Source organism: Portunus trituberculatus, chromosome 42 (assembly GCF_017591435.1).
Source record: "Portunus trituberculatus isolate SZX2019 chromosome 42, ASM1759143v1, whole genome shotgun sequence".
Lineage (NCBI taxonomy): Eukaryota > Metazoa > Arthropoda > Malacostraca > Decapoda > Portunidae > Portunus > Portunus trituberculatus.
In genome coordinates, this window is record NC_059296.1 from 6,800,001 (window position 1) to 6,821,550 (window position 21,550).

General features: G+C 35.2%; 2 protein-coding genes across 11 annotated transcripts in view; one reads left to right on the plus strand and one right to left on the minus strand.

Moving 5' to 3' along the window:
- Positions 1-21,550, plus strand: part of LOC123517776 (single-stranded DNA-binding protein 3-like) — a 194,678-nt gene that overhangs the window by 170,004 nt on the left and 3,124 nt on the right. For 9 of the 10 annotated variants that reach the window (XM_045278222.1, XM_045278225.1, XM_045278224.1 and 6 more), the window contains 2 exons: positions 419-489; positions 1,172-1,366. In XM_045278222.1, the coding sequence (XP_045134157.1) occupies positions 419-489; positions 1,172-1,366 (266 nt within the window). Of the gene's footprint in view, positions 1-418; positions 490-1,171; positions 1,367-5,070; positions 5,159-21,550 lie in introns of all 10 variants that reach the window. The other variant, XM_045278226.1, reaches the window with a different exon arrangement.
- LOC123517778 (actin-related protein 6-like) overlaps positions 4,548-21,550 on the minus strand; it is a gene marked incomplete at its 5' end in the record, with an annotated part of 41,831 nt that continues 24,828 nt past the window's right edge. Inside the window, 1 exon segment of the transcript XR_006678582.1 lies at positions 4,548-5,418.

The following is a 21,550-nucleotide window of genomic DNA, read 5'->3' on the forward strand; positions in this document are numbered from 1 at the left end:
TGGTCTATGTTAGCTTTTATTGGTACTGTAATTTTCACTGGAAGAGGATTTTTTTTTTTTTTTTTTTTTTTTTTTTTTTTTTTTTTTTAGAATAATATGGTTTAGGTTATATTACTGCCCATAGCACCATAGTTCTCTTTTACTAGATGTTATATTTGATTACAGACAAAAATCTGTGTTTTTTTATTTGTAAGTCAAAAACTGACATTTGCTGCTTGGTAGTTTTAGTTACGTAAAACACTTATCCAGGTATATTTTCTTGTGTATATGTTTGTGTGTTTTATTCTATTTTATTTTGTCATTTACTATATAAATGTCCATCTGTTATAGATGCCTCAAATTTTTTATATGAAATTCATTTTTCAGACAACCAAATAAGTCTGTCAACTTAGGAGTAACTCACTGTTTGTTATTGCAGACACAACCAGTAGTGGGGCCGATGCCATGTTTCCTATGATGAAGCCAGTACCTGGAGGAGGCATGCCAGGGGTGAGTTTGCACAAGCCAATGAAAACTTACTCTTGATAGATAGATAGACTTTGATGTACCAGCACACAAGCAATTGTATATTATAGAGTAATGGTAATCTACTTTATTCTCTTATTGGCTGAGGGGTTACCATTAATTTATGCTCTTTTGTCCCCCACACGTCCTTGCATTAACTAGATAATTAGAAAATAAGGGAAGGTGCAAAAAGCCATTAGCTTGGTAATGGTAGTCTCAGCATGAAACATACTCATCTGTTTCCACATGTCATCCTCATCAAGGACGTTATCTAATCTTTTAAAGCTCTGTAATGACTCAACACTAATAACTCGATTATATAGTCTATTGCATTCATCTACCACCATTTCTTGCTATCCAATTTTAAATCTAAGTTTTTCAAACTTGAACCCATAATTTCTAGTTTAATCCTTGTTATATCCGTAAACCATTTAAAGACCTCTATCATATTCCCTTTTAAGCTGTGCCTCCCCTAGGAAAGTATATTAAAAATTTCAGCATCCTTTTATAAGGAATATTTTTCATCTCTTGTCTCCACACTATCACTTTATGCAAGTCTTTGCATTACCAGTTTACTTTGCTCTTGCATCTAGGTAGAGAAAAAAGTTCTATGCTTATTATTTATTATAACTTTTTTTTTTTTTTTTTTTTTTTTTTTTTTTTTCAGGATTTCCCTCTGAGTAGTGGTCCAGATGGACCCATGGGTGGGCCAATGGGGCCTAACACTATGGGCCCTGTCATGAATGGTGATGGCCTAGATGGTATGAAGAATTCTCCTGCTAATGGTCCAGGCACGCCGCGGGACGATGGGGGTGGTATGGGGGACTACAATTTAGGAAGCTTCGGGGGCCCACCGGAGAGTGTAAGTTGTACCTAAGGCACTATTGTGGCCGTCTTTCTGCTTGTGTGAGGTGTAGATGCTGGATGCTGCCACATGCACACTAGTATCATATCTTGCAGTTATAAAAACAAAAAAGAAAATATATACTACCATTTTTGGAAGTATGATTTAGGTTCATGTCTTAATATGAATACATTAAATCAAGAAACAAATGGTTTTGGTTTGTTCATTTTAATCATGAAGATTTTTACTTAAATAATTGCATACAAAATGTATTTTGATGTGCATTAAGTAGCATCTCCCCTTGTTTGTTTTAACTGAGTGAGTTACTAGTCCCTTAGAATAGTCAGGGTTGTGCAGAGGTGATTCAGTATAGAATTTTTATACTAAAATGCTGTCACTTCACTTCTTAATTGTTGCTGAGATATAACAGAGTGGCTTTGACGTGCATGTTCTTTCTTGTGTGACCTGACCTGTTCAGTTTTTTTTTATTTATTTGTTTATTTATATTTATTATTTTCTTGACAATTTTTACAATCATATTACATAATTAAGTGCAGCATTACCATGAAGTTAACAAATAAAAACATTATGGGCAGTTTGCTCATAGGTAAATATTCAAGTCCCAAGGGTGGGTTTACTGAACATCATTCCACAAATGCATATAGGCAAGCGTCTCTCTCTCTCTCTCTCTCTCTCTCTCTCTCTCTCTCTCTCTCTCTCTCTCTCTCTCTCTCTCTCTCTCTCTCTCTCTCTCTCTCTCTCTCTCTCTCACACACACACACACACACACACACACACACACACACACACACACACTCTTTAGTAAATTGTTTAAGTTCTGTTTATTATAATCGCTTGACATTAATTCAAGAATAATAGTAATGGAATACACCTGCTGGCAGATTCATCAGAGTTGTGAAAGCACCTTATGATTTTCATTAGAAATTTTCATTATTGGCTTGTCTTTAGGATTTCATTTTACTTTATAATTGTGTTAATCATCATTGCATAAGAAATCAGAGCAAATGGCATGCTGGAATTATATTAAACATAATCAGCAATCAAGCAAAAAGTAACTTAATTGGAAAAGGTTGATCAGCATATAAGGAAAATGTTTAATTCAATGCAAGAGTGTAAATAACTTTCAAGAATTGTATGAATATATATACACAATGTAGTATGCTATTACTGAGTCACGCAGCTGTATGAAAGAAGAATGATGGCATGCATATGAAGTGATATGAGTGCTATGGAAAGTAATCTTGGCTTTGTACAGGAAAGCAGATTTGACAAGTGTAATTAGTGAGTTCATTGGATTCCAACATATTCAAAGAATAAAAAAAAGGTAGTAGTAGACTTATTACTGGACTAGATGTAGTAATACATTATTTTAATTGCTGGAGACATGCAGGATATTCATTATCTTTTAAACTTTTGACCTCGCATATACATCCAGAGTTGCATCTTTGTCAATTTTTCTGTAGTTATTTCCTTGCAATTAAGAATTGTCATGATGTGTTCCTTACCTGTTCTCTTCTTAATTGCAATAATCTCAGATTCCATAGGCTCCTAATATATACAGCAGTCCCTCAACATCTCTCCAACATCATCCTTCTCGATCAGCTTGTCATTTCTACTCCACACTTATTCCTAGATATTTACTTTCAAATCATTTTCATACAATTTTCTTCATTTTCTTTATTTGCAATCACTTTTGCACCAGTACTATTCATCTTTTATAGCAAATTTTTCCTTATTCTACCATACTTTATTCTCACAAACGTGTACTGCACACGTCATCATAGCACTACTCAACAGTCCTCCTTCACGTCACCATGACCTCACTAATTACCTACATTCCAGTCACTTTCAAACAAATCTTACACTGAAGACTGGAAAGGAGGATTCTTGATCAGGGTTACTCTGTTCACACTTTGCTGTCACTCGTGGTGGTAAAGATATGAGGCATAAGGTGACATAGTTTTATTCCGGAAAAAAACAAAAATTGTTAACAAGCATTACGTCTTTTATCTCTTGATATTTTAGGATGTTTACAAAATTTTAGTTTTAATGAAATTGTAATTTAAATCAAATAATTGAGAGGAATGTCAGTGTTTTCATTTGGGCAATTAGTAATGCATTCCATCTTTGGTGACAATGTGTACTATCCTTTAGGATGCACCAGGAAAGTACAGTAAATGATCCAAAAATGAAGAGAATAAACTTTGGGGGATGATGAAGACTTCATAAACATTAATTAGAATTGTATAGTTTCATGTTGGCATTTTTATTTATGCTGAATATTATTTATTCAAAGCATACAATAGGATATGGCATAGGTGTTGAAATTAGAGACAGTTTTTGCAGTTGTATGTGAGCCATCTAGTTGCATCAGTTCTACAAGAAATTCATCATAATGAAACAATAGAAAATGCACTTTACAGAAAACACTTAAGAAAGTCTCAGCCTGAAATCATATTGGCATGTTAGGGACACCTTGACTCTCGAAATATACAGAAAGAAGAAAAGAAATGCCAAATTGTCAGGAATTCATGTGAAAAATCTGCAGAGAATGAGAAAATTTTAGAAAAATTTCAAGGACAAAACCAAAATAAAATAGATAGAAAGGGAGAAGCTTTTAAATTTTCAGAAGGAAAGTTAAGAACATATCATAGTTGTAGATAAAATGTGTGTGTGTGTGTGTGTGTGTGTGTGTGTGCTAAAATCCTGAAGAATTGTGAATGATAGATGGTATTATTGGTGTAATCTTAATTTCTTCTGTCTTTCACACAAAAATGTACATAGAGTGTACATAGACATTTTCCTTACAAAATTAAACATGAACCATTATTCTGAAAATCATCAAACAATATGCTTGGCTGGAAAAAGGAGCATGCAGCCTGTTTCTTTTAAAACCAACACTATCATTATTAGCTTTTCTTATTTTCTTTCAAAATATTCATTGCTTTTTTTTTTTTTTTTTTTTCCCACATGCATGAGATACTGTCATCAAACTATGAAATTTGATTAACTTCTCAAAACTAAAAGTGTTCTTTTGAATAAAACTCGACATGATTTTACATATTTTACGTATAAATTGTGTGTGTGTGTATATATATATATATATATATATATATATATATATATATATATATATATATATATATATATATATATATATATATAATCAGTTAATTTTATAAGCCTGGTGCAAAAGAGTTGCAATAATTATGAAATATTTCAAGTACAGGTCAAGTCACTTTGTCTAGGAAAGAACATGTGTTAGGATATAGTTTATTCTCTAAGGCTCTCTATCAGTCTGTTTTTTATCGCAATAAATAATTCATCTTTTTATTTTTGTGCACTTTCTTAGCATGAGGGTTAGTGGCTTTATTAGCCCAGCTCTCATCACTTCCATCACAACCTCCCTCTGCACTTCTCCTTGTTAGAAGCTGTGTATATGTTTCTTGTTGCAAAGTTTTACATTTGATTGCCCTTGTTTATTTACAAGTAGCTTCATGATTCTTTTTGTTAAGTTCTGCCCTTAATTTTTTTATTCATTTGATTGGCAGAAACTCTTTTTTCTTCACTACTCTCAGATTTGATGCAGGTTTCAGGCTACTCTGATGATGTAATTAACCCTAGCGATGAGAACACAGCCCCGTGTTGATGTTCTCACCGCTTCATCGCGGCCCCATCTTGACTCTCTTCAATTTTATTAGGACTTAAACAGCCGTGAAAGCACCTTAGGCATCATTTGAAAGCAGGCGTGACAATGGTTGCGTGAGGACCAAGTTTAGAGTGCGACTTGTGAGTATCGTGAGTGAGTCCGGCCGCCGCTACCTGGCTGCTGATCGCTGTCCTACCTGTGTCCGGTGTGGGCCCTGTCCTGTCCCGACACTATTCTAACACTCTCCTGCACTATACAACACTTTTGTACTATACAACACTATTGCACTATATACAACAATTTGCCATTACACAGCAGTTGTGTATTTTGAATTACCACTTAGCACTCCCAGAACTTGATTGAACATGCCACAACAACATTTTGGTAGATACCACAGTATCTGAAAGAGAACACATCACACATTAGTTACCCTAGCTGTATTTCATCTTGGGTGTCACCATTCATTATGAAGTTTTAAGACTCAACTTAATTTTTTCTTAGGTTATTTCATCATTATCAATAGCAGATGCTAATTACATCACAAGAGTTGAAACATTGACATATTTGATGGAAACTTTTCTACATGATTGCAACATTAGTCTAAAAAAAAATTTTAAACCAGATTTATTGAATGTAGTACACTTAACTGTTATAATGCAATGAAAAATTCCTTTGCAACATTAAAGAATTAATCAAACTATTAGATAGAAATAGGAGTAAGAAATATATGTTCAAAATTTTACTTATTCAAATAGTACAATAAATTATTGCATTTGTGTTGAAAGGATATTATAATAAAATGTCATTGAAGTGATTGCCATATTCAAACTATTAGAAAATTCAGTAAATGTCACTTAATACAACTAACTTGTACCAAGGTGACCTTTGTCTTGCATCTTATCACACATAGCAAATTAATTTGTTTATTAATTTTTAATGCTGTAAGTTAGTTGTTCCTTTTTGTTCGTTATATTTTAATTTCTCATTACCAGAGTTGGAATTGCTTTGCTGCAGTCACCCTGGTCCAGTTTCCTTGGTTAAGTAGGAAATCTCAAAGTAAAAACTTTTTAACAAATTTTTCTTGTGATCGACTGTATTAACTCTCTTTGGCAGGTAATCATGAGACTAAATTTAGCATTTTCTTATTTTAAGTTGTTGATTATCCTTGTGGCAGAATAGAGGGTGCTTACATTGCTATCTACTGAAAATTTTCCTCTGCAAGTCATTTTATTCAACAGTCACATCACTTTGAATGATGCAAAATCTCTAGAAAACAAAAATGTGTTTTTAGCAAACTCCCCATTATCTGCAAGTAGCAGGACTAAACACTGGGTGGCCTGATGAGAGTTCCAGTTTTGTAACCTTGGAGTTGCTTTGAATGGCATATACTGGTGCTTCCTTTGCATCATCTCTGTACCATGGCTCTATCTGGACTCATCCATGAGCATTTTTAATTGTCTAAAACACTAATTACTACATCATAAAAACCTATCTCATGCTGGTGATGCACACCTGATCTCACACGTCTTGTGAATTTTCATTGTGCAGCTCTTAAATCATTGCAAATTGTGTTGAACCAGCACAGAATCATTACACTTGTGGTGAGTTGGAAATTAACCACTTGAGAGCTTAACATTTCTCTCACTTACTGACTGCAGTTACAAATAGGAATCTCTAATGCTTGTCCTGTTGATCTGGCTTGCTCTTCCTATATTGTTCTGGTAATGATGGAGATGACATCTGTGTGCTATTCATCCTAATATTTTTTGAAGGCTAAAGACCTTGTGAAGCCACATGTTTAGCTGCATTGTGGATTTTTCCTTTACTCCTAACATTTCTTTTTGTAGATGGAAGGAGTCTGCATCAGAGGAAGGTTGGGAAACCAATACATGAAGGGGATTATTGTGTTGTAAACATAAGCTAGGGAGAAGGAAGTGTGCTAGGAGTAGCAAAGGGTACTACTGTGCGGTTTGTGTAGATGTCTTAATTTTGGGTGTCTTGTGTTAGTACTTTTTTTCATGACAACATGGTGTTTGAGTTAATCTTAGTACTTTAACATGAGGATATTTAGTATTTTATCTATCACTTCATTTGAATATAAATAATCTTCACCTTGGGTGGATGGTGACTTTATTAGGCAGCTTTCCTTTCAAGTTGTTGCATCATCAGTTCACTTGCAGAGGGAAGTTGTTAATTTAGTAACCTAAAATCTCACTAAAATACCCCAAACCACCAAGATGTGGTACTTGATACTCTCAAGCCACTTACAGAGGACTTTGTCCTGCTGTGGACTAGTAAAGGCAGGTGGTGACGCTACATGCAGATAATGAGGGAGGCTGCTATGCTTATCTGTGTACCGCAATTCTTATTGCCTGAAAGTGCACGTCAAGGAAGAACTCGGCTATTCTCATTAAGGCAAGCTCGCTCTCTCTCTCTCTCTCTCTCTCTCTCTCTCTCTCTCTCTCTCTCTCTCTCTCTCTCTCTCTCTCTCTCTCTCTCTCTCTCTCTCTCTCTCTCTCTCTCTCTCTCTCTCTCTCTCTCTCTATATATATATATATATATATATATATATATATATATATATATATATATATATATATATATATATATATATATATATATATATATATATATATATATATATATATTTGTAACAAAATAAATTTCCCAAAACTTTACAAACTTGCTTATCTCAAGGCCTTTAAGTTAATATTATGAAACCACTCACATGAGAAGGCATCAGATTTTTAAATTTTTCTTCTGGCAAAGCTATGTGAAGGCATCAGATTTTTAAATTTTTCTTCTGGCAAAGCTGTGTTAAGAATCCACAAACAAGTCATTATAGGTATGATAATCACTTTTTCTTATATCCCTACTTAGAAAAATAGATGCCTCAAAATTTCATAACAGGTTTCTTAATTTAATTTCTCATTTGACCAAATAATAATGTAACTAGCCACTTGAATTTTTCTTATGAATCCATTGTTTCAGTAACAATAAACCCTCCATTCTGCTCAAAAAATTGTGTGTAATCACCAAACAAGATGGTATAGTGTAAATCCCATAAGAAAGAGCTTAACTTATTTATAAGTAAAGGATATCCAAGATCCTGTGGTCTTCAGAAATGAGTTCCTAATCATGTCATCAGTATTTGACTGCTCAGTCTTCTTTCCATTCACTCCTTGTATGTTTGAAATAAATATAATTCACCTGTAAGAACAGTGCCTAATGGGAGAGGCTTCTCAAACATACTAAAATAAACCATCAGGTAACTGGTCCCTAGCATCTGATAGTCTCCAGTAAGATTACTTGAACCTCCAATTTAACTATCAGGCTCTTTTAGTGAGATGGTTTATTAATAAAAGGATACAGTTGTGACAATTCATCCTATAGTTACCACATTATCTTACTAAAAATTCATGTAAGTCTTACTAAATTTTAATATAATTACATGGAATTTTGTTCAAATATAAATCAAGAAATAAAGATTTTTTTAGGGATACAGATTCTCAAATAATTTTATCCAGAATTTGGGAATTGAAAACATTAATAAACTCCATCTTGTGAGCCATTGTATTTTAAATGACAACAGCTGTTTCTTTTCTTGATGTAATATTACTCTTACAATTGTTGTGCCATCACTGGTGTTATTCACTTCAGAGATTACTCAATATTATGGTAGGCAATAGCTGTGACCCATCACTGCAATCTGATCAAGGTTATTTCTACCTACTGTCTAGCTGATGATCCGTCAGTTAAGGTGGGTTCACACGTCAGTTTATGACTGGAAATGCTAGCCGCCAGAGTTATTAGCTAGATTTTGGTGCCTCTTGGGTGGAAAAACAAGACCGACACGGTCTTTTCCAGCCACTAGGAGCTTTGTTTACATTGACATCACTGAAGGTTTGAACAAGTGGTTTCCAGAGGCAGAGATGATGATGGAGCTAGTGAAGGATAAATAGCATGTCTAGAACTCAAAAAATTAGTTAAGCAGCAAATAAAGCCTATGTAGAACTACATTTGGTGAGATTGCAAATAAAGCCTATGTAGAACTACATTTGGTGAGATTGCTGCCACTTTCTGATGACTGCTACCCTTTCTATAGGGTGTTTGTTGTTTGAGATAATGACTGAATACTTGTGATGTTTTAATTTGACTGAAATGTGTATAGTCTTTTGTTAAAATGGACACTTTTCTTATAAGAAATGTAGGTTAACCAGCCAATACTTCCCAGCCAGTATGTGTGAACATGTTCTAGCTAGCTTGATACTTCTAGTGGCTAGCATTTCCAGCCTCAAATTGACCTGTGTGAACCCACCTTTAGGTTATGGAGACCAACAATCAGTGACCTGTGCCATGAGTGGACATTTGTCCAAGGTCATTGCAAGCACAATTTCTGAGAATATTTTGGAAATTTTGTCTTCACTCATTGGACAATGGCACATAAGCTACAGATTACTCAAGAGTAAAGTGGTTGTATTTACATGCTACATAAGGCTGGGTTTGGCACTTACGCTATTCGGAAACTGTTGAACGCTGGCTGCAGCTTGATCTCCCTTACTGCTGTGCTGTAAGAAAACCTTTGTTCACTTTATGGCATATTGCAAACAGGTTTAGTTTCCCCAAGAAACGCATTGACTGCCTTATAGAAAAGATACATTCCATACTGTGGAGCGATAAGTGATTTCTCTGGGACACAGTTTGTACGAGTGAGTATAACAGTATGACCTAAAATATACTGTTACAAATGGTAAAATACTTTGATCCATTAATATTAAATCCTCATAGCCTAACTGATGGATCAGTTATTGGAAAAGTTGCCAAGTAAGTTTTTGTGTTCCTGCCTGCCAAATGAGAAATAACCTCGATCAAATATTGCTGCAGCTTTGCAATTTGGCCTTGTCTGTAATACAGGAGTGAGTAGTTGAAACCTATATCATCTTCCATCTAACTACAAAATTGACAATGGTCTTGATCCGTTCAAAACTTAAGTCAACTTATTTTAAAGCATTTAACGGTCATCACCTGTGCATTTTGGGACACAATCTCCCTCAGCTACAGTTTAGCTTTTCTACCATTGGACTAGAGTAACAGTCACACATTGTACCAAGTGGTTCATTTTGAAAAAAAAAAAAAAAAATCTAAAAATAAAATTTTTTGGATAAAATGTAATGGACCTATTGTGGAACTAGATGGTAAAAATATCCAGTTTACTTATGAAGTGTGACATTTTTATTGTATGAATACATATATAATTTATATGCTTGCCATTAAAGTAATAAGATATTTTGAACTTATATTAAACTTACAATGATACTCATGAAGCTCAACTATTGGTAGGAATAGGCTGTGCTAAATCATTACCTGAACTCTTACCCTTATGTTTTAATTGAGCAGCAAAGATTTAACCTTTTAGCAAGGCAGCTCATTGGTGCAATATATATATATATATATATATATATATATATATATATATATATATATATATATATATATATATATATATATATATATATTGCACCAATGAGCTACCTTTAGCAAGGCAGCTCATTGGTGCAATATATATATATATATATATATATATATATATATATATATATATATATATATATATATATATATATATATATATATATATATATAATCACACTTATCATGTCTTCAGAGGATTTTCAAAAATATCAATAAGAAAATAAAATCTTTCACATTTATAAAGTAGTGAAAATAACAAGTATCATGTAGTACATAATTGCATCTATGGGGCTCAAAACACTCATTGGTACATGGTGTATATGGTGTATGCTGACACTCGTATGGATGTATTTGTATAAATAAAAAATTAACACTAATTTTCTGAAGGGTTACTAGTCTGGTATTGTTTTGTATTGAATTTTTTAAAAATCTTTAAAGAAGGATAAGTGATTATGAAAATATATATATGGACAAAATATTGAGATGTGGCAATAGCATCCATTGAGTGCACCAATTGCTGTTGTGACAAAGAGGAGAGGCATCTCAGGGACATGATTTTGGGATTATCTTGGCTTACAGCTACTACATTTTAGCAGAAATTTCTTGAAATTATACTGTATGTATGGCATCACATTTTTATTATTTTATTGATTTATTTTTCTTTACTTTTATAGACCAGCTTCATTCGTATTAATAACATACAACTGGTATTTTAATCTTATGCTATCTGAATGTTTCAAGTAAAAATTTGGACAAAAATTGATATAATTTACATTATGGTAACATGTTTTAGGGAAGTAAATGAAAAATTATGTTGCAAACATGTAGAAAAAAAGCATCCTATTAAATGTGGATATTATCCAAATTAGTGTGATATTAAAACATTGTACCCATATTAATGAAAGCAGTCATGCTTAAAAAGATTGTATACACATTATATTTGATCATTTAAAACACAGACCTATCTCTAGATAATTAATTTATTCAAGGCTGCTGCTGTAGTAATGTCCTCAGACCTCAATATTCCAAACATACTTTAATTTTGTTTTATTTATTTATTCGATTTATTTATTTATTTTATTTTTTTTTTTTTATTTAAGTAAAAATTCATGCAGATAAATTATCAGCCACAATGATATTTAAATTTATTGGCAATATAAGCCAAAAGTTTGTTTGTTTTTCTAATAATTTACATATTTAGGGAATAATTATGGTTCCCAAATTTGCCCTAACAAGTAACAAATTTGGTACAGTTTAGTTTTGTAGAAAATTTATAGATGGGAACAAATGCATGACTTGCACTTACTCTGCCACTAGTATTATCTTTACTATCAGATTTCTATCTACATGATCATCTCATCTTCTCATATCTCCATTTTCACAAAATCTTAGTGCTCAGGTTCTACTACACTTAAACATGCATTACACTTTCATTAACTAATGCCTCCTCTAATGGTGATGGGAGAACTTTCCTCAACCCCTGTTAGTCTCTTGTATAGTGACTGATTAACACAAAGTACACAGTGCGAGCTAGGTAGCTTCTTGCACAGTGTGCTACACTCAGCATGAAGTAAGTGAGTGGTGCTCTTGGCAAAACAAGCATCAACTAAGCATGAGATACGTTGTGAGCCAGGCTGCTGGAGGCCCAATGAGAAGGGCAATACACAGTGATGGACAGCAGGCTTCCAGGTTTTGGAAATGTAAACAATATACTATACTATAGAAAAGTAAACAACACATTGACAGTGTGTACACACTTTTGCAGCTTTGATGTTGCTGTTTGTTGATATGACATTTTGCAAACAACTAGTGCTGAGTGCCACAGTAATGACAAACTTGACCAGTATTCTAAGTGCACTGTGGGATTTCTGCTGACTTGAGTATTGGCATACATATTTTTGTTTAGGTTTCTAGAAAATTTCTCAGTGTTTGTCTGCTTAAGAAGCAGCTTTATAAAGCCATATTTTTTATAGAAGTAGATTTTGCATGCTGAGTGACTTATGGTTAATGCTTGAGTGTCTTCATTGTATTTATAATATATATATATATATAATATATATATATATATATATATATATATATATATATATATATATATATATATATATATATACACACAAGAAATTTCACTACAAACCAGTCTTTGGAAAGATAACTTCACTGCTGCTCATGTTAATTAATTTATTATATATGTTTGTTTTTTTCATGTAAACTTTTACTCTTGGCCACATTGTGTAATAGAATTCAAAGATTAAGGTGCAAAACTAGTCAACTTAGTATCATTACACTGCATATAGAAATTCAAGTTTTCTACAGATGCTGTTATATTAGCATGTTTTACCTACTCTGCAAGAGATGCAGACATTTAATTCAAAATGCTCTTCAATGTGGTTTGTGTACACGGTCAGCTCTCGATTAACGCAAAGGTTGTGTTCTTGGAGATGTTGAATTATTCAAACATAATTTTCCCATAGAAAATAATGGTAATAGGGAGGGATTTTTGGGGGGATTTTCTTACTCAAACCTAAATATATATGTATATATATATATATATATATATATATATATATATATATATATATATATATATATATATATATATACACACACACACACGTTTTTTTAGGTTCGAGTAAGAAAATCTCCAAAAAAGGCAGACTTTCCCAGTGGGCAGGAATGTAATCCCTCCCTATTACCATTGTTTTCTATGGGAAAATTATGTTTAATAATTTGACATCTCCAAGAACACAACCTTTGCATTAATCGAGACCTAACTGTGTACACGAACTATCATCCACATTGAAGAGCATATATATATACATACACACACACACATTACTAAGTCAAATCTTACATGGAACAAAAAACAACACAGGAGACAGGGAGGAGACCACATTCTTCAGCTGCTGATTGGCGTTGGCCACTTCCCCTTCTTGTGACCCCCTTAAGCTTGTGTGTTGCTTTCACTGCAATATTTGTTTCCACTTCCTTAATGCCTGCTATAATGGATGTCATATCTTTGTATTCATATATGATCATGCCATGAGAATCATCTTGACTCTGGCACTGAGTGATAGTGAATTACTTTTGAAATACCACTTCCCTCACCATGAACTTTTTCTCTTCATCTGACAGAGGACTCAGTGGAGCATGCAATTCTCACTCATATCCAGATTTTGCTTCACTTACTGACTATATGTGAGAATTGCATCCCCACTGATTCCTCCTCTACCAGATGAAGTTACAAAGAGAAAAGTTCATGCCAAGTGGTATTTCAATAGTAGTTTACTATCACTCAGTGCCACAGAGTCAAGTTGATCCTCATGGCATGATCACACATGAATACGAAGATATGACATCCATTATAGTAGGCAACAGAGGAGTGGAAACACAAATATTGTAGTGAAAACAATACACAAGCTTAAGGGGTCACAAGAAGTGACGGCCAACACCAATCAGCGGTGGACAAATGTGGCGCCTCCACTTCTGCTTTCTTTTCGGTGTTCCATGCAAGATTTCATTTTGTGCTTCATAAATAGTCCTTTCTTGTTGGTAAAGCTTGTAAAAATAAAGATGTTTTGTTGACCATTTAATGTATATACAAGACTATAACACCTCAGGAGCTGGTGTTACCAACACCATGCTAGCAACCTTGTTACCATGGCAACCATGTTCCATTCACTGTTAAGGTTCTTGGATCCTGGTCCAGAGCATCTCAGTGCAGTTCCCGCCAGTAGCAGAGTGGGTGCATGTGATGTCATTGAGTTTAGTTAACCCACGTTAAGTCAAATGAATTTCATTACTTAACCCCTTCTCAGCGGTAGGGCAGATGAGTGAACTACCAAATAAAAAATTGTCTATATATAGACTCTACTGATTTTCATCCATACATCTATATATAGTTTCCCAGCAATTGGGTACTCCAGATTGACATCTATATATAGACTCTGCTGCAAACTGAACTAGTGACATCTATATACAGGGGATCCTCGCAATTCGACAGGGTTGGGGCGGTTTTTCATCGGTCGAATCAGCGTTTATTCGAATCGTGAAGCAATTTTTCCCATAAGATACTTAAGAATTAGGGGGGATAGGGACCAACCTCCAGCCTAGATCCCCCAAAACATCACTATAACCTGAACGAAGCCCATACTGATCGGCATCTTGCATTGTGTCCTGTCCTCTATCTACTTGATCAGCATGTTCTCCATCATGTCGAGACGGGAGTCCCTTGAGCTGCAGAGTACAAGGGTTAGTGGAAGTTGATGCAGCAGTCTCATGGTACTTGTCCCTGTTCTTCCAAATTGTTGATACTGTTGATCTAGGGACACCCATTTACACTGCAACAACTGAGCTATACCTGCCTCACACTTTCTTATAAGCTCAAGCTTATCTTTGAAAGACAGGAAACTGGATTTCTTAGGGCTGGGGCTGGAGGTGCTGTGCGCAGCATGGTCGACCAAGACCAAGCCTAATCGAAACAAACCAGAACAAAACCATGCCACTTATACCTCAACCTGTGCTTCATTCTGGAATTGCATTTGCACTTCCTCTTATTGAAGAAAAGTAAGTAAAAGAAACTGTAGAAGAACCGAGACGTGTGCTACGGCAACTTTGGAGTCATAGGTGGTTGCCATGAGCCCAGACTATCAACATGATAAATATATATTTTATCTTTATAAATTGATGAAATATTATTTAATATTCCTATATGAAAAATTTAGGCACGTTATTTTTAGCCTAAATAAAAGATTTTGTATTTCATAGATTATGTTTATTTTTTCATTGAGATAGCATATGGGGAACCAGAATGGATATGAAGCCATCCCAACTTTGCTCCGCTAGTCCCAGGCAAGTTCCAGCTATCTGGAGCAGATGTTCCTCGTTCCACATATCATAGGCCAGTGCGATAGCCCCTTTACACTTCCACCTGGCGGGCAGGCAGCGGATTTGACTGGGTGGGTGGCGCGCGTGATATGAATGTCAAATTGGCAAGTCAGTCGGTCAAACCTTGAGGATTGGGTATTAATTAACTGAGTTCGAATTGGCGATAATTCGAACTGCAAACAGTCGAACGAGGATCTCCTGTATATAGACTCTGCCACAAAACTGAAGAAACAATTGAATCTATATGTAAGTGTTGTTTGTGTTTGATTGGTGGTAATGTATGTCAGTATATTTGTATGAATATTTTAGTTACTCAGTTCCAGGACTTATGACCTGGATGTAATTTATTTCCACTTTTCTTCGAATTTTTTTGTATACGTACTTGTTTTGTACCTATTCATTTTTCGGAACATTGCTGGTGTGTGGTACAGTTCTTTCTCTTTGACGTGATAGGCTAATAATAAAAAAAAGTGTAAAAAATGCAAAAATTTCCAGTATTAGATTGTGCATAGCAAATCCACCATCAGCAAAGCACAAATGGTGACCAACCTTGAGATGCCATGTTGACCAGTGTTTGGGTATTTGAGATGCCAAAAAATTATTTATTTTATGAATTTTGTTACTTGTAAGGAATTTTCTATATATAGAACAAGCATCTATATATAGATTATTCGACAAAAAGTCACATTATCAAAACATATAGATAGATAGATCTACCGCCGGGAAGGGGTTAATCATATCTCCTTAAGTATAAGGTCACGTTAAATTGAAATTGAATTATTCAGATTCGCATTAATTGAGAGATGACTGCATTTATAAGATCAATGCTGAAGATGAAATAATGAGTTCTGGAAACAAAGTACATAAGAAAAATATGAAAGTCTTTTCTCTCTCAGAAAAGTGCCATTGGTAATATGTTAAAATAGAGAAAAAACTAGTACAGCAGATGCCCACGACATCAATTAGCTTAGAGGAAAAGAATAATACCTTAAGATTAAGCATAGGAGAATATGTTTTGTTAGTGCATTTTAGAAGTTGCTTGAACTTCATATCAAGCCCAGAAAATTCCCAAGATATGAGTTATATTTAATTTTGTGAAACTCAAGACCTCGGCATATGCTCATACTTTCAGACATGAAATTTTCCAGGCTGCCAAAGAGTGTGATAGAGAATGCCCAAGGTCATGGCTCTGTTTGGTTCAGAGGCAGAGAATAATGGGAACTGTTGCATTGCCAGGGTTGCTGGGAACTAACTAGTATTGGGCTTTGACTCGTAGGATTAAAACTTTGCCAACAAAAGACAAGAGAAGGTACATCAGGAGTCGGCTTAAAGAAAGTTTCACTCCATGTTTACACATTGGACAAGTGTTGTGCAACCAGCAAATGGCTCTCTTTTATCAGACAGATGGCTCATTGGGCTGACTACTTTAAGTAACTATGCAAAAATAAAATAATATAATTTGTTAAATGATGTCATTTTGACAGAAATGTAACAAATATTGCTCAAGCCTAATATCTGGCTGACATATGTGAAATGTACAAGGTCACAGTGCCATGGAATGTACCTTTTAGAATGTTTAAAACAGCCAAGTTTACCAACCGTGCCCAGTGGCATTGCCTGGCCTGGGCATCCGGGGCTTTAGACCGGATGTTTTTTCTTTAGCCTTAGATAATTCAACTTAGAAGAAATTTAACAGAACTGTACATTAATAAACCACTAAAGAGTAAAGAAGTTATCTATATGTGCATCATCCTGTTTCTATCAATATAACATAATTTAATTTTGACACATTTTGAAGTCACCACAAGGCCAAAGAAAGCACAGAAATAGAGCCTTTTTCCCAGGAAGGATCCCCTAGACTTCCCTATAACAGTCTGGGCTCAGCCCCCAATGTTTTCAGTCCCAAGAAATGCCCCTGACAGTATCAATATTTGAATGCTTTATATTTAAATCATAAAACTAAGGATACTTGCATAAATTACTCTACATGTTGGACTTCCAAACAGACCTAATTACCCATTATTGAAACCATTCTCTCTCGAAGTCAAGAGGCTGTGGCAAGATAGAGGGGCTGGAAAGACAGCTAGTGTTGCAACATCTGTGCAGAGCCATGATACATGTCTTACATGTATGAGCAGTCCTGACTGCTATATGGCATTGGGAATTCCTCCCAATTCAAAAAGGGAATGAGGACCATCAGGACTGCAGCAGTTAGTGGGGTATTACATTGTAGGGCAAAATGCATGCCCATTTATTGCCACCTGTGGAGGCATCAAACTTTTGCAGAGTTCATGTGTGGTAACACTCGATAAGATCACTACTGATCTATCCTAGTACTTTGTCCTTGTTGAATGTCAATCCAATTTTTAGCAAGAGATGTCTGCTTCTTCCATTGATCTCAAGAAGGCATTCAGGGAACTGAAACTGGATTTTCACAACATTTACAGATCAATTCAACTGACAAGCCATACCACTGGAATTAGAATGTTATTGTATCCAGGGACTGTTCAATTCCTTTACTGTGAATGCAAAAGTGAGGCATTGTTACATGCATGCTCTATGATCTTTTGAACATGAAATATTCACTTGGTATTAAGCCAAATCATGGATCTAAGACATTGTTGGAGCATACATCACCAATAGATCATTTACCTCATTTCTTACCAGTGATGGATTGAGGCATATTGCTACATAGTATAGTTTATCAATACTAATTTGAGCTACATGGGTGTGTGACACAAAACCCCAAAACTGACCCTGCTTATCTGGTACAGTGGAAGACAAAGTGACATCCACAGCTCATGGCTGGAACAAGCAATGTAGCCTGATGAGTTACTTGGTATGGAAAGGGGGCCTTCATGGAGATTTGGCCAACTTAATCTTGGTAATGTTATTGTATGCTGGCTGAGGTGATGCTCCCCTTGGTGTGTGCTTTCTGTGGTTTCTTGGACATGGTATACTCAAGCCTCTCTTTCTCTACGTTTTGATGACTTTCTTGTGAAGTTTCAGACTATCATAATGAAAACACCAATTCCTTTTCACAAAACTTTAAATTTACAGTCCGCAAACATCAATCTTGTATCACAGCACCTCGCTAAGGGAGTGGAGCAGCTAGCCTCTCAGCAAGCATAAAGATTAGGCATCTTGAGTGTATCTCATGTCATTCATATCCATAGCAGCAATGACTAGTATTACAACTTCCAAATAAAATGATAAACAAATTTCAGTCTGAATCTAATGGTTTTAGCCGATATTAGTATTCTACAAACTTGTAGCCAAGTTCAGCAGTCAAAGCAAAAAATTAAGATGACATTTCATTCATACATCTGTCACAAACTCGTATGACTGGTCACAAACTACTATTATCAGTAATAAATGCTATAACAATAAATGACAATAAACATCAGGGAGGCGGTGGCATAGTGGATAAGGTGGTGAGCGTGGGATCGGGCAGACGTCCACACGTAGGTTCGAATCCCACCACGTACAGCCTTAAAACACTTTGCCATTTGTCAAGTGGTTTAAAGTTACCTACATATCACCATGATACCCAGGTTCTAGGAGGTTACACTCAAGATGAGCTTGGGCGGTGATATGGGCCCTAATATGGGTACCACTATAAATAAAATTGCCTGCGCCACTAATGGGCGGAAACTGAACAGCGCTTCCCATACACTCTTCAAGTGTGCCTACAGGCACTATAGGCCTTACCATAATAAATAAATAAATAAATAATACTTTCTTTGAAGTAATAAATAATTTCCAGGAGTATTCACGTACTAACAGTCAGGAACCTAACCTGTTCATTGAGGACAGCCTGTATGTCACATTTCTTTCGATTAAATACACCAACATTCTTGAATTCTCGGTATATGGACTTTGTCCTTGTACAACATTCTAAACTACAGAAATTTATCTTTACCTCAGTTTGCTTTCCTTAACTGTTTATGTTTAGTTTGGAGTTCCATGCCTTAAAGATCTTTATGTAGACTCCAGCTTTGTGAAAAACCAGAGCATATCTGTACAGCCTCTTGCTTTGTCCATCCATATATACAAAAAACCTTTATGTAGCCTCCAGCTTTGTGAGAACCAGAGCACATCTGTACACCCTCCTGCTTCGTCTGTTCATATATACACAATGCTGCGGAGGCTTGTAGTTGTACTACATAAACAAAGCAGGAATGTTACTTTTTTTATTTGTTTCAGTGCTTTTTTTTTTTTTTTTTTTTTTTTTTTCAAAATGGATTCACATTTTACCGTCTAAAGTCTCCAAGAGTATACAATGTTGTTTATTTGCAATGATATTTTGCATCTTTTTAGGATGATTCCAGTGTCATCTTATGTGCCAAAATATTACCGGTGCCAGTATTCACTGTGTGCTTAGTAACAAGTGATAAGCTTTTTCCTCAGATTGAAACTTATTTTCTCTTATTCATTTAGTGGTATTTGTAGTGATGAGTGCAAAACAAACAAGTCAGTGGTTTATCAATCATAGATTTTGTCATGTCAGGCTTGAATGTTATCTATTTACCAAAACATGTGAATACTACTTGAAACTTCGTGAACCTAATACAAAACCTCATCAAGTGAGGCAGTGAAGAATTGTCTTTATACAGGCACAGTGGTGGCATGGCCCTGCTGCTTTGCAGTAAGAGATGAACTAGAAGCCACAAGCTAATGATAAGGGGAAGTCAGCACCATGTTCATGAGGACCATTCTTCATCCACATATTTTGTTGTATCGACATCATTTGAGCCTAACGTGAAGATCTATGCTAGAATGTCACCCTGACTTGCATTATCACTGCAAAGACCATAGCATGAATAGAACATAATGCATTTCACCCTGAGAGTAGAGCCAATCCTGCATCACCATAGACACAATGAACACTAATACTGTTGACTTGTGCAATATTGGTTATTGTTGCTGTGGGAGTGAGTGAGAAGGTGAATTCTATACCAGTTCTACTCTATTCTGGTTTTGTTTACACTTCATTAGTTCAGTATTTTCAGTATATGCTGGTTGTCCAATTTCAGTGAATAATAATGAATGATCAGTGCAATTTTTTTTTTTTTTTTTTTTTTTCTATACAGACAACTTGAGTTAAGCTTGTTTCTCTCTCTCTCTCTCTCTCTCTCTCTCTCTCTCTCTCTCTCTCTCTCTCTCTCTCTCTCTCTCTCTCTCTCTCTCTCTCTCTCTCTCTCCCTACAGATGACATTACGAGTTGATTTGTGCTATTATTACGTGGAAGAGATAGATCTGCTGACCAATTTATAGTTAGATCTTGTTGTTTTTTCAGTGAACTAAGATGTCACTACAGTAATTAGTAGTAGTCTTGGAAGAATACAGGTGCATAATGCAACATCAGTGCATAAAGATTTCTGTATTTTTAATGAACCTAAACTTTGTAAATGGTGCATGGAAAGCTATTAAAGATGCAATTTCATCACGTCATTCGTCTTTATACTGGAATACGAGGAATTACTAAAAGTGTTACATTTTATATGACATTTAATATGACGTTTTACTTAGTTCCGTTAGGGACACTGACATAACATTTTACAGTTTAAAGTGGCGTTTCCATTACATAGACATGATAGGGACACTAGGACATGCTGTGACACACTGTGACACTGGTCAAGGACTCTGGTGCATGGCTGTGTAGCTGTGTTGCGCCTCTCAACTCTGGCGCCGGGGCACTGGTGGTGGAGGCTGTCTAGATGTTTCATGATAATACAGGGAACATTTACACTGCTTTAGCAAATCTTTCCTATTACAAAATTTTTTAACAACTGCCAATTTAACTTGATCTTTGCATCAGCCACATTCATCTCTATGTATTTTGTAGTATAGAATAATGTAAATGTTCCCTGAAAGGTGGAATTGGTGATCCAGGAATTCTGGTGTGCCATCCAACCAGTTTGTGTAGATGTAAATTTCTCCACTCTTGTAGCTGGCAGGATCAACTATTGTGAACCATGGCTAATGAATACATGGCTAGTTTTCTTCTTTGTTCCAAATAAGAAAACAACCAGTATAGCCAGTGGATATTGCTGGCAATGGCTGATCTTACCACATTTAAAAGGGTCTAGTCAGGTTAGCTATTTATTTCTATTTCTACTTCCTTTCATGTGTCCTTAATTTAATTTTAAAGGTTAGGTTCAGTAATACCC